Source organism: Ciona robusta, chromosome 11 (assembly GCF_009617815.1).
Source record: "Ciona robusta chromosome 11, ASM961781v2".
Classification (NCBI taxonomy): domain Eukaryota; kingdom Metazoa; phylum Chordata; class Ascidiacea; order Phlebobranchia; family Cionidae; genus Ciona; species Ciona robusta.
The window spans coordinates 3,566,265-3,580,187 of NC_143245.1; the positions used below are offsets into that span (position 1 = coordinate 3,566,265).

The 13,923-nt window shown below is 32.4% G+C and overlaps 1 protein-coding gene and 1 long non-coding RNA gene across 5 annotated transcripts; one reads left to right on the plus strand and one right to left on the minus strand.

The window, feature by feature from the left end:
* Positions 1-336: 336 nt before the first annotated feature.
* Positions 337-6,961, plus strand: LOC149728125 (uncharacterized). The gene is made up of 3 exons (XR_016385953.1): positions 337-477; positions 813-6,035; positions 6,696-6,961. It is a non-coding gene; the product is annotated as an uncharacterized LOC149728125 (long non-coding RNA).
* On the minus strand, positions 627-12,192 carry LOC149728126 (uncharacterized). Of its 4 annotated transcripts, none has more exons than XM_089887496.1 (15): positions 11,548-12,188; positions 9,017-9,127; positions 8,253-8,414; positions 7,810-7,968; positions 6,960-7,070; positions 6,341-6,508; positions 5,976-6,134; positions 5,459-5,584; positions 4,652-4,828; positions 4,270-4,434; positions 2,465-2,596; positions 2,161-2,319; positions 1,553-1,711; positions 1,009-1,168; positions 627-659 (listed from the first exon to the last, which is right to left on the minus strand). In XM_089887496.1, the coding sequence occupies exons 1-15, from the start codon at positions 11,572-11,574 to the stop codon at positions 631-633; spliced, it is 2,004 nt and encodes a 667-aa protein (XP_089743622.1). In that variant the 5' UTR covers positions 11,575-12,188; the 3' UTR covers positions 627-630. The 4 variants fall into 4 exon arrangements, with proteins under 4 accessions (XP_089743622.1, XP_089743623.1, XP_089743624.1 ...); XM_089887497.1 differs by having other exon boundaries at positions 9,017-9,124; positions 11,548-12,029; XM_089887498.1 differs by lacking the exon at positions 9,017-9,127 and having other exon boundaries at positions 11,548-12,029.
* Between the last annotated feature and the right edge of the window lie 1,731 nt (positions 12,193-13,923).

Below are 13,923 nucleotides of genomic sequence, written 5' to 3' on the forward strand. Positions count from 1 at the left end.
TTGTCTTCAATTTAAGTTGGCCTAGTTTGTCAATTCTGCACTGCCCCCTTAAAGCACTGTATTTTACTTTTTTACAATAAAGAAAACAGGACGTCTAAATCCCTTTGACAATACCACCAGCTCATAACATATGCGGTTAAGGTAAACACGAATATAAAATCCAAACATAACAGTAAGTTGTAAAATTCACATAATAACTGGTTGGATGTTTGGCAAAACGGATATAGTTACAAAAAGACGGTGAGTAATGCATTTTATGCTCTAACAAAAACCAAACGTTGTCACAATATTTACTTTTATGAAAATAAACTTAATCAGTAATACACATTAATGTAAACTTATAACCAGTTCCATTTAGTCAAAAAGCAAGGTAAAACATAATAAGAATAATCACTTTACAGACACCTTGCTACTTTTGGCAGTGTTACTTACAAGTTGCATAAGAACTCGATATAATTGATGGAAAAACAACAAAAGGTAAATTTATAACAACAACTACAAAACATTAAAGAATACAAAGAATTCTAGTTGAGTCATTCTATACAAGTGAGGTCGTTTAGCACCCAAGATTTAGATCAAATTTGGCCATTTGGATTTCATCGTTTTTTTTTAATGTAGAACTTGAGTTGATCACTCCAACACTTCTCTTAAAAATGGATCTATAAATAGGATTAAAATGTAACTTGTTAACTTGGATTGGTTTAGGGTAACTGGCTAAAATGTAACTTGTTAACTTGGATTGGTTTAGGGTAACTAGCTTGCAACTAATAATAGAGATAATAATTTAATCATGCACCGATTCCCACCTACAGCACTGTGACAGTGGTTACAGCACCTGCCTCCAACCCAGAGGAGGCATAAACCCGTCGCTGTCACCATTGTGGATGTTTGTGTCCTTGGGCGAGACACTAACGACAATTGCTCCAACCCAGAGTAAAAAGCAAGTTACATTCATTTATTTAACAAAATTAAATTAATAAAGAGGAAATTATAAAGAAACAAAAATACCATTCAAAGATAAATGCTTCAGTTTTTTAAGCATGTCTTGAGATGTTTTATCTCCATATTCATCCCATACGTTTGTCCACGAAACACCAGATGGTTGATTTCCATTACCGGTTCGTTTCTTTGTCCACAAAATTCCATTTATGCGATTTATCATCAAATCCTACATTAAAACTTAAAATGATACTTTTTTATTGCAATAAATTTGCAGGTAGGTAATTTAGTTATTGTGTCCGCCTTTAGCACACAGTTTACGAATTCGAGGCTCATTGCTTCCACCATTGTGAGTGTGTGTGGTACAGCGACAATTGGTTCAACCCAGTGGTCCCTTATTAATTATGAAAACTATCAGCCATACATTAAAATAAGAGAAAAACCTAGGAAAAACATTTCCTACAAAGTAACATAAGTGATAACTCGTAAGCGGGCACAAGGTGTGTGAAACCACACACCCCTGTTCTAATGACTGTTGTTGCCACACCATAAAAAGATAAAAAAGTTTTCATTCATATCATATATAGGATATTAAAACTAAACAATCACTTACTTCAGGTTTAGAAAGCTGGTGAACATATTTGCATAAGACACCAAAGCATTCTGCAGACATGTTATGATCATAAATTAATAAATTGTTGACTTTTGATAAACAGCGACCTAACCACATTGCACTATTTTGATTGATTTTGTAAGAGATCGTCAAGTCAATCTAAAACCGAAGAAAAAAAATAATTGAATTTAGGTGTATGCCCCAGTAAAAAGCTCTCATTTAACCAACTTACAACTAATTTGTCTGGAACACACTACGTAAAACACTTTTCTCCAACCTAGTTGTCCCGTACATGTTGTCTAAATGTTTCGCTATATATAAAATAAATCACAAAAACAAGGTATATACCCATTACATACCCAAACCTGGTATAACGACTCTTACAACTGTCCTTGCCCGCAGTGCAAAGGAAAAAAGTAATATTCATTTAAATGCTTAAAAAAGTATAGATTTATTTTATTAGTAACCCACTGCATATACAAGTGCCGAGTGGTACGTTCAATATAGTTCAGTAAACTATTCATTTCTATTTAAAAATGGAATAACATGAAAAATGCTGTGTAATATTCAAGTGGCAGCATAATTTGATAATCCACAAATATATTTGCCTTAGTTTTTCTTTGAAGAATTAATGTTGATATTTTGTCCATGTAGGAATCAAGAAGTGTATTCGCCCCAAAATTAATATAAGCCAATGTACTGATGTGTGGTGCAAGCGCTTCCATAATCGGATCTGACATTTTTTTCATCAGAAATAGGACTTTGGCCTAATGGAAAATCACCATAAGATTATTCTGTTGAAGTTGCAACCAGGCATAACGTAATTAAGTAGTAAAAAGCTTTCAAAAATTATGTAAATATTAAGAATAACATTGTCAAACTTCAAGTAATGTAATTTTCTAAAAATCAAACCTTTTCAGCAGGAAAAGTTTTTCCTTCAGGTTTTTTCGAAAGAATATGAACAGCCCTTTTGATTGAATGAGTTCTTAGCACTTCTAATGGTCTTGACCATAAACTAGCACTAATACCATTTATTTTCAAACCCTACAAAAGCAACAATGTAAATACTAATAAATAAAAAGTTTATTTCATAACTCAAACTAAACAGTGTGCAATAGCAGTTAGGGCAATATTGAACAGTCATGTTTTATGCTTTTTCCTATTGTTACCACGGCCTACTCAATACACGGCCTAGGAATACACCTAAACTGCTCAGAAAATAAGAGGCCTTTTGACCCGAACAATACCCATTCTAATCCATTGTTTCATCAAGGTTTCATGAATGGAATTGTGAATTTCAAAATGGAGTTTACAATCAGAGCAGTTGCAGGTCTGTTGTGTTCTTGGTGTTTGCAGTGGTTTTGTTAGAATAAGAACTTATTAAATCGACTAAACGAAGTAGTATCTTACGTAGAAGCTAGAAATAGTGTTTACAGCAGTTGTAGTCATTTTTGTATGCATAAATTACTAATTTAACAGTCCTTTAAACAGTCATCTAGTAATAGCTTTTTCCAACCGAGGTGATATTGCAATTTACAACATATAGTCGTCTGATACGGACACGGATTATTCCAGATTCAATCCAAAGGAGTGCCCAGTGAATACTATCAGTCATACATCAGGTCATACACTGCTTATAGCATATACAGTTACTGTAAGTGTGTAATAGCTGTTTGCCGATCAGGATATGATACCATTACCAATATTACCATCATACTAATCTTGTGCACAAACCTCGATTTCACAAACATGTGGCGATGTGGGAGATGTGTTATATATTTCATGCAGTCAAGATAAAGGATTACTGACAAAATATGCATTAATGCTATGATTTTTATAAGAAACAAGCAGAATTTTAATATAATGATAAAGTTCAAGCCTTGCGCGATAAACTTGTGTTTTCTTCTGTTGTGTAGTATTCTATTTTTAAACCACTGCATTTGCAAGGAATAAAAGTGCACATTTCTGACATTAAAACATGTTATGCTTTCTATGATTAGGTTTAGATAATGTATTTGTCACTTATGATATGCCAGCCCTCAGTACAGCACAAGAACATGTTAAAAACCACTTTCGTCCAAGCGAATATAATGTTCTTTATAGTTAAATGTGAAAATCAAGTGGCTTTACCGCGATTTCATGATGTTTGAGCGAAACTAATCTTTGTTAAACGGTCACACAATATCAGTGGTGTGCAAAACTACGTGTACATTCATCAAACTTATATTATAACAACAAAAAGAATTAAAATTAACTACAAATGCAAATATACAGGCTCAAATTGTATTAATTTGAATTTGGTTGGAAAAACAAAATTCCATTCATGAAACCGTGATGAAACAATGCATTATAATGGGCATTGTTCGCGTCAATAGGCCTCTTATTTTCTGAGCAGTTTCGGTGTATTCCTAGGCCGTGTATTGAGTAGGCCATGCTGTTGCATACCAATTTATTTTAAATAATTGGGAATTTACAACTGTCAACAATCATTATAACATGTTGTTTTATTCACCTTATGCTCACTAGCAAGTTACCACATTTGAAACTTTTTGAGAATGGCTTCAAATTTAAGCAACCCATAAGTGGTCGGAGCAATTTCCGTAAAAAACGTCCACAATGGTAGCAGCGAGAAGCCCGGAACTCGTAACCCCTGGGTTAGACACGAGCGCGCTAACTACTTTGCCACGGTGCCAGACAAATGTTTACTAATAGCTTACCTGTTGGTGAGGCCAGGGAAGTCTGCGAACAAATTCGCATAAGATGCTACGACATAATGGTGAAAGAAGCTCCTCATAAATTGATAACTTATAGATTTTTGGTAGGCATTTACCTAAACAGTGTATACCTATTGCGTTTAGTTCAGTGAACAATTTAAAAACAATCTGTAAAATATAAAACTTTGTTGACTAATAAATTTACAATAAAAGTGTTTAAATATAAAACTTAATTGTAATTAACAAAGTAACAACACAGTTTAAATTTACAATAGTCTCAAAATGTATTTCTAATCTATATTTAAACAGAAAATATTACTACAGAAAAAAACAAACAATAGAGAAGTATATTTGTATCTAAATATGCCATAAATTATGCACTTGCCTTTTTTTTTCTTTGAAGCATGCATGTTGTTACACACACCATATATCTGTCAAGGTTTATGTCTGCACCTGTCTCTGCATTCCCAAACTGAATTTCATGCAATACCTCAGCCAGCATTGGAGCAAGAGTTTCCATGATCTTATCTGTCATGTCAATTAAAATCCCCACGCCTTTGACCTAAAGCAGAAACACAACTTTAATAAAAAAATCCTCCATAAATATTCATGCACGCAGTTACATATGTGGTAACTTGTCAGCACCACAAAGTGAGTGAAACAGAACACCTGTGTTATAATAACTGATGTTGCCCACATGAGGATGTATACATTGTCATGAAACATGTATACGTTGTCGTTAAGGAGACTATTTAAAGTTAGATTTCTGGTTTCAAATTCAACTAACTTAAGTGAACTGTAACACAGTTAAGTATGAATGAATGAATGTATTTTTGGATTTTTTTTATTTTTTATGTATGGCTGATAATTTGGACAACCGATTAGTGACCACTGGGTGGATCAAAGTAATAGTTAATGTCCGGCGCCGTCGCAAAGCGCCTGCATCTAACCTAGAAGTAATGGGTTATAAGCTCGTCGTGCTACCATTGTGGGCGTATGTGTCCTTGGACAAGACACTTAACGACAATTGCTCCAACCCTTGGACAAGACACTTAACGGCAATTGCTCCAACCAGGGCCCTGCCTGGATTGAAATGTGTACTTACAACTGTAATAAGAAATGAACAGTCGTATTGTATCATTGATACTACTAAAACTTTTCATATTATCATATTTTTACAAAAATGAAATACCTGAACACAGCATTCTAACCAGAATAGAGTGTTGCTCTGATTATCTTCTGGTTTCCAGTCATACATGAACCATTTCTTTGCCCAGATATTGGCATCCAAACCATTGACTTTCAAAACCTGTATACTCTAGAATAAAAACACCAAAATTAGAAAAATGTTATGGGTATTTCTATTTTATTGAATAGAAGTCAGGTCTAACGGACTTGGGATTTAATTTAGGACAAAGTTGGCCCATTACCCTAAAGTTTTGGTTAGTTTTTTTAAATTACGAAGGAATCAAGAATGTTACTTATTTATCCGCGTGTAAGGCTATCAGGGTAATACAGACTACAGTGTTCGCCGACACGTTGTGTGTGGATTTGTAGGTGATCATTTTTCTGTATAAATGACAACTTAGACAGCCTATAAGCCATCTTTAAGTTAAAGCAATTACTGTTAAATGTCTTGCCCAAGGATACATTTACATATGTCTACTAGTGTCGATGGCGTGGCACCAAGTCATGGATAAGAAACTTACTTCATCTTGGGGAAGACGTAAAATATCATCATGTAACATGACACGTCCACCAGCGGAAAGGTATTTCTCATCAATTGTAAGGCTTTTGATTTTTTCATAGGTAAAATATATTAACTTCATATTAAATGTGCAGATTTTTGTTCGTACAACAAGGCTTATCTAAAAGAAATAATTTTTTTTTTTTTTTATGAAAAGTATACACAAAGAGACCACAGTTATTAAGAATAAAATGCTCATAGTATTATTATTTATGCCCATAGTAGTTAAGATTTTATTTCATGTGTTAGGAAATTTTGAGCAACATACAGAACCATATGTATTCAGGATACAACATAAATTATTAAATAAAAATATGGAAAAAATACCTTTTCTTTTCTTTTAAGAATTAACTGTCTTATACGGTCCATGTAACAGTCAAGGTTTATGTCTTTTCCATTCTCTCCAAATTCAACCTCATCCAACACATAAAGATGTGGAACGAGACCATCCATGATTTCATATGTCATTACATCCGCGATTATTAATGTTTTAATCTAAGAAAAAAAGTTTCAAGAATCCTGGAAAAATAAATAAATGTATCTTATTGATTCTAGTGTGCCGGAAAAGTCTTTTGTTCGGTTTCATACACCCTGTAAAATTAAGTGTAAAGCTTACAAGTTACTATTATAGGTGACTTTATAGGTCATTTATATATATTTTATTTTTTATTTTTTTATGCAGACAAAAATAGCATCATCATGCATTAAACCCAAGATGCTTTGGTTACAATGCAAGCACACTAACTGGTAAAGCATCAGACACGAGTGATTTGAACTAAATAAATAAATAATATAACTGACTGCTAAACTTGTTACTTTTAAAATCATAATATTTATTTTGTACTACAAAGTTTTCATTTTGTATCACAAATTAACCGGAGTAAATATTTTTGTCATGATAATAATTTTGTGGTACTTGTTTATTAAATTTGTTATACAAATTTACCTTTCCAAGAAGAAGCTGTAAAATTTGAACCACCTTATCCTGAGGTTGACCAGCGTGAATTTTCCATTCATTTAACCAGGTGGCAACACTTCTCCCATTTATTGTTAATCCCTAGATAGTATGAGGTATTTAGTAAAGAACTATGTTACCAGAGTGTAAATAAAGAGATGGTTAACTAAGTTTGGCGCCGTGGCGAAGTGGTTAGCGTGCCTGCCTGTAACCCAGAGGTAATGGATTCAAGGGTTGTTGCTGCTACCATTGTGGGTGTGGGTGTGAGTGTGAGTTTACCATTGTGGGTGTGTGAGTGTCCTTGGCAAGACACTTAAGGTAATTGCGCCAACCCAGTGGTCACTAATGGGTTGTTCAAATTACAATGAAAAAATCCAAAACAAATAATCACCCGCAAAGTAACATACATGGTAATTTGTAAGCTGGCACAAGGTGTATGAACACCCGTGTTATAACAACTGTCGTTTTCGGCCACGCGAGGATAAAGTAATTTACATTCATTCATTCAAGTAACTTATTTATCCTAGCATGACGGGGCAATGATGGTTGTTATAACACGGACACGAGGTTTCATACACCTCATGCCCTTTACAAGTTACCACATATGATGATATGTAACTTTGTGAGGGACTTTTTTTTATTAATCTATGGCTGACAATTTAGACAACTCATAAGGTACCACCAGGTTGAAGCAATTGCAGTTCAATATTTTGCCCAGAGATGCGATTGGGCCGTTTTTGCAATTGGGGTTATAATGACTGTGGTTGGCCGGCCAACCGAGGCTAAAACAAGTTTCATGTATTTAACTCATTAAATATTACATTAAAACAAGACATTTTACCTGGGGGTTGGATAGGTGTTCAACATATTCACGCAAGATGAAAACAGCTTGTGGTAAAAGGAGTTGCTCATCTACTGATAACCTGTTGATTTTTTGAAGGCAACGTCCCAAAGCTTGTACACTTTTTTCATTGATTCTTGTAAATATGCCAAGACTGATCTACAATGCAAATAAGGATTTTTTCACTTTGTTTTAGAATAAAATTTATTAATATATGTATTTGTTGTTAGCATAGATTCATGTTTTTAAGAGTATTTTTATTATTCATAAAGATTGCATTTACATTGCTGCAGTCATATAATACGTTTCTGGTGTTAAAGATAGCCTACAGCTGTACTATTACTAATGAAATCATTATTTTAGAACTTTGTTTTCTTAAACAAAAGAAGATTTTTTTATAATACAAGCTTAATATTGTTATTATAGTCTATAGTTACACTTGCCTTTCTTTTTCTTTTGAGAATTAAACTTGCTATTTCAGCCATGTAAGGATCAAGAAGCATGTCTTGATGCTCTCCAAATGTAATCTCACTCAACACATTCATATGTTGGGTTAGTGCTTTCAGGATGCATTCGGACATCTTCCGAACTGATAATTTTTTGTTCTAAAATATGTGTAAAATAAAGCAAAATAAAATAATACACTAAGTAATATATTAAGAAGGACTAAAAGGTTTAAACCTCTATTTGCACAATTCATTTTTTTCTTGATGTGATAACATTGTATTTGGAATTTTTTTATAACGAATTAAATAATAGACTGTTGTTTTTGTTAAACAAATATCAGTCCAATTCAAATGTAAATTTATCGCTATCTAGTTGTTTTGTTATTTTATTAAAAATATAAGTTTACAGAAAAGATTGAGACATATATGCGTTATGATAGGGTTATCCCAACTTTCGAAACAGGAGCGACACAATATATTTTAGCATCACAGTTTTAAATGAAGACCAGCTTTTACCTTTCTAGTAAGTGTCTACATAAATAAACACAGCCAAACTATATCTGTTGTTCTTTTGTTGCATATCATTCAATGAGGTTGCCTATGTTTTAGGACTATGAATGTAACTTGATTTATCCTGACGTAGCCGGAAAACAACAGTCATTATTATAACACAGGTGTTCTGTTTCATCTATGGTGTAACTTTTATAATGTCACCCGAAATTTTATAAAAAATAACAAAGGAACTATGAGATTTGGGTTACCCTTGTGCTTGATTTGTCTGGAATATGAGATACATTCGTAACAATGAATTCATCAGGTTCTTTACCAGGTGAAAGGGGATCATACTTTTTACACACTGCTTGCTCAGTCTGCTTTTATGGAAACAGTAGGTTATCGGTGATATAAAGACAAGCTTTTAAACATAAAGAACTATAGTACTGGTGAAGAATCCTCCAGAACAGATTAGGCAAAGTGTTAAGCTGTTGGCAATGTTGTTTGGGTTCAGTAGTTAAGGCAGCATCCAGTCTGCAGAGTATGGCAGGTGCACAAGTGAGTTTTTTAACACGGTAGTGGTCATATAGATCCTTTTTCGTGGAACAGTTGTTCTTGGCGTTGTTGTTGTTTTTAGGGCGATTTTTTTCGCACTTATTTCAATTCTAGCATTTATTCTTTAATCTTAATCAAATTATATAATATATTTATTAGTTTTAGACTAATTTTTTAGCTTTAAAACCGCACAATTAGCGTGTGTGCACCGAAGCGTATAGCGAGTGCCTTTTTCCTATCGTTATCTTCGGTATAAACACCGCGTCTCTCCTTTATTCGCTCTTTTAATTTACTGCTCGCAATAAATCATTATGCAGCCGCCACAATATGAATAATATTAATTTCTAACATTACCTATAATACTGCGTGATAACGATTTATCCAAATTCACAAAAACAAACGTTTTAAAGCGACGACAAGGTTAACTAGTTTAAGTTTACATGTCAATACATGGTACAGGAGTTGTACAAAGCAGAGTGCTTATACGGACTCTGGTACAAAGCATATTTACACATATTGAATAAATGAATGTAACTTGCTTTATCCTCGCGTGCCCGAAAAAACGACAGTCGTTATAACACGGGTGTTCATACACCTCGTGCCAGCTTACGAGTTACCATGTATGATACTTTGTGGGTGACTATTTTTTTTGGATTTTTTCATATTTTTATGTATGGCTGATAATTTGGACAACCCATTAGTGACCACTGAGTTGGAGGAGCAATTGCTGTTAAGTGTCTTGCACAAGGACACATACGCCCAAAATGGTAGCAGCGACGAGCCTTGAACCCATTAACTCTGGGTTACAGGCGGGCGCGCTAACCGCTTAGCCACGGCGCCGGACCAAATATTCTTATACGTCTTAAGCTTAATGAGTTATAATACACAAATAAATGCATTCTATCTACTGCTCCACAGTCAACAATGGAAACTGAAACTCGCTTTGTTGGTTACTTTTGATTTGATCGATCTCAGTCGACCATTGTAGTAATAGGGTTAATTAATACTATGCTAATTAGTTTATACCGTGCTCACGCATTAGATCTGTGATCTCTTGTTTACAAACTTTTGGTTATGCACGGCTTGCAAGCCATAGTTTGTCCCACGCACGCCAATTATTTAAACAATGAAAAAAATACGTATTAAATTAAGTAGGATTTCCTATTGTGGCTTGTAAATGTATGTGGTTTGCACGCCAATTTTTTATGATACCACGCGCGCACGCGAAAAATAACCGTCTTCCACGCGCGAGATCTCGTCAGGAACTGCCATACTCTGCAGACTGGGGGAGCATTAGGTACAATAATTATTTATTTATCTTTTTTATTTATTGAAAACGATAGCGAAGATCAAATTAATTAAAACAACAAACAGAGGGGAATTAGCCCACGACGTTGGTTAAAACATGCTATGGATAAAAAGTGTGTGAAAGAGTATTAGTTAAAACGTGTGCCTGTTACACCCAATGTCATTCTTCACTATTGTCATAAAGAGATACTGAAGAATAAAAAAAAATGCATAGTGCATACAACCCCTACATGCCTTAGATGCCTACACTACAGGCCATATTTTACTAAAATCAATCATTTTTTATATACTTGTAAAGCAGCCATTAAAAGTAGTTTAGTCAGCATTAAAAGTAGTTTGGACTAAAATACCAAAAACTACCATAAATTTTGTACATACTTATCACTTTCTAAAATAGAATTATAAGTCAACTCAGTTATATTGAGAAAAGTAATTAGTGATTCGCGAAATCGTAAGATGCGACATTCAAAAATATGGTCGTGCAAAGAGCACGTGTTAAATAAGGACGACATCTATAGACATCAGCCGAAAACTGGCGCTCATTCAAAATCACACAATCACAATGTACGTTTGCTTTCAGCCAAAAGCACCATTTATTAGTTTTTGCTGCATACTTGTTACGTTGGCTCATAAATCTAAAACACGCCGTTAAACATTAAAACAATTTTTTTTTCTGTTTCAGTTTGTTAAATCAACACTCAAATCCTAGAAATTCGGCGGCGAATTATTATTTCAGTAAAGTGATCTGAACGATTTACATTACATAGGGTCAAAGATGTAAATAGCAGTGAATAAAATAATTGCATTTCCTATATACAAGCGATCGAATCTTCAAATCTATCATAAAACTTTTATTATCTAATTGTTATAATTTATATTTAATTAATACTTAATACAACCATAGAACTTGAAACAACTATACAATAAGTAAGCCTACTTGTTTGTCTTTTGAATCAGGTTCCATTGTTTCGGATCGTCTTTCAACTATTTTACCTAAATAACAATATAAATCGTATATGTTTAATTGGAAAATAAAAACTAATTGAACATCGCTCCCTATTTCAAAATACTCTGTACGTTTCACTTGTATAACTATACTACAACGTACGTCCTGTATTAAATGATCAGGAAACCACTGCTGTCAACGGGTAGGTCCAGCCATATACCCGCGCTTACGCTTTAATTTTAATTTCTTTCTCTTTATTTAACATAAGCTTCTTCTTGGCACTGTTTTTTTACTGTGCTGTGCAGCAGTAAATTTCCTGTTCTCGTTAACTACTCTTTCGTGCAACTCACGAACAATTTTCAAACGTTGTTATTTGCAACTATCCCAGACGATTGCGTTTGGAATACAGCAGTGTTGTATTTATCGCATACGCAGTCAATTCATAGGAAGCCTGTGATCTACATTACATCCTGTTTCACCACGATCTGTAGTCTAACCTACAAGAGTTCCAATGGTGCAGTTTATATATCCGGTAATTATAGCCACGAGTTGCCTGCTGAAAGTGGGGTAACATGGGACGCAGGGCATGTTGGGAGACATTTTAAATGGGGTCCGTAGAAAGAATATTACAAATAAAGTCTCGTCTGACAAAGTGTTCCATCTTCTCCCACCCTATACTACGTAAAGTATGTTTAACATTAGTTTTTACAAAAATTTTTTTTTTTTGCAAAAAATTTTCGAAAAAATTTTAAGTTTAAAACAGTACAACTACAATTTTTATGCAAAAAAACAAAAAAAAATCAATTTTTTCATGTTTCCCAAAGGAATTCAAAAAAATGTTTTAATTAAAACTGTACAGTTACTTGTTTTAAACAATAAAAAATTAAAATTTTATTGAAAAAAAATTTTTAACATTAGTTTTACAAAAATTTTTTTTTTTTTGCAAAAAATTTTCCAAAAAATTTTAAGTTCAAAACAGTACAACTACAATTTTTATGCAAAAAAACAAAAAAAAAATCAATTTTTTCATGTTTCCCAAAGGAATTCAAAACAATGTTTTAATTAAAACTGTACAGTTACTTGTTTTAAACAATAAAAAATTAAAATTTTATTAAAAAAAAATTTTTAACATTAGCTTTTACAAATTTTTTTTTTTTTTTTGCAAAAAATTTTCTTTTTTTTTTTTGCAAAAAATTTTCGAAAAAATTTTTAGTTTAAAACAGTACAACTAAAATTTTTATGCAAAAAAACAAAAAAAAAATCAATTTTTTCATGTTTCCCAAAGGAATTCAAAAAAATGTTTTAATTAAAACTGTACAGTTACTTGTTTTAAACAATAAAAAATTTAAATTTTATTGAAAAAAAATTTTTAACATTAGTTTTTACAAAAATATTTTTTTTTTGCAAAAAATTTTCTAAGGAATTTTAAGTTCAAAACAGTACAACTACAATTTTTATGCAAAAAAACAAAAAAAAATCAATATTTTCATGTTTCCCAAAGGAATTCAAAAAAATGTTTTAATTAAAACTGTACAGTTACTTGTTTTAAACAATAAAAAATTAAAATTTTATTAAAAAAAATTTTTTAACATTAGTTTTTACAAAATTTTTTTTTTTTTTTGCAAAAAATTTTCGAAAAAATTTTAAGTTCAAAACAGTACAACTACAATTTTTATGCAAAAAAACAAAAAAAATCAATTTTTTCATGTTTCCCAAAGGAATTCAAAAAAATGTTTTAATTAAAACTGTACAGTTACTTGTTTTAAACAATAAAAAATTAAAATTTTATTGAAAAAAAATTTTTAACATTAGTTTTTACAAAAAATTTTTTTTTTTTTGCAAAAAATTTTCCAAAAAATTTTAAGTTCGAAACAGTACAACTACAATTTTTATGCAAAAAAACAAAAAAAAATCAATTTTTTCATGTTTTCCAAAGGAATTCAAAAAAATGTTTTAATTAAAACTGTACAGTTACTTGTTTTAAACAATAAAAAATTAAAATTTTATTGAAAAAAAATTTTTAACATTAGTTTTTACAAAATTTTTTTTTTTTTTTTTTTTTTTGCAAAAAATTTTCCAAAAAATTTTAAGTTCAAAACAGTACAACTACAATTTTTATGCAAAAAAACAAAAAAAAAACAATTTTTTCATGTTTCCCTTTTCCCGGCGCCGTGGCTCAGTGGTTTAGGCGTCTGCATCGAGAACCGAAGGGCCCCGGTTCGATGCTCGACGGCGGTACTAATACTGATCGGCGTATGTGTCCTTGGGCAAGACACTTAACGGACATTGCTCCAACCCAGCGGTCACTTATGGGTTGTCCAAATTACAGTCATACACAGGAAAAAACAAACAATTACCCACAAAGTT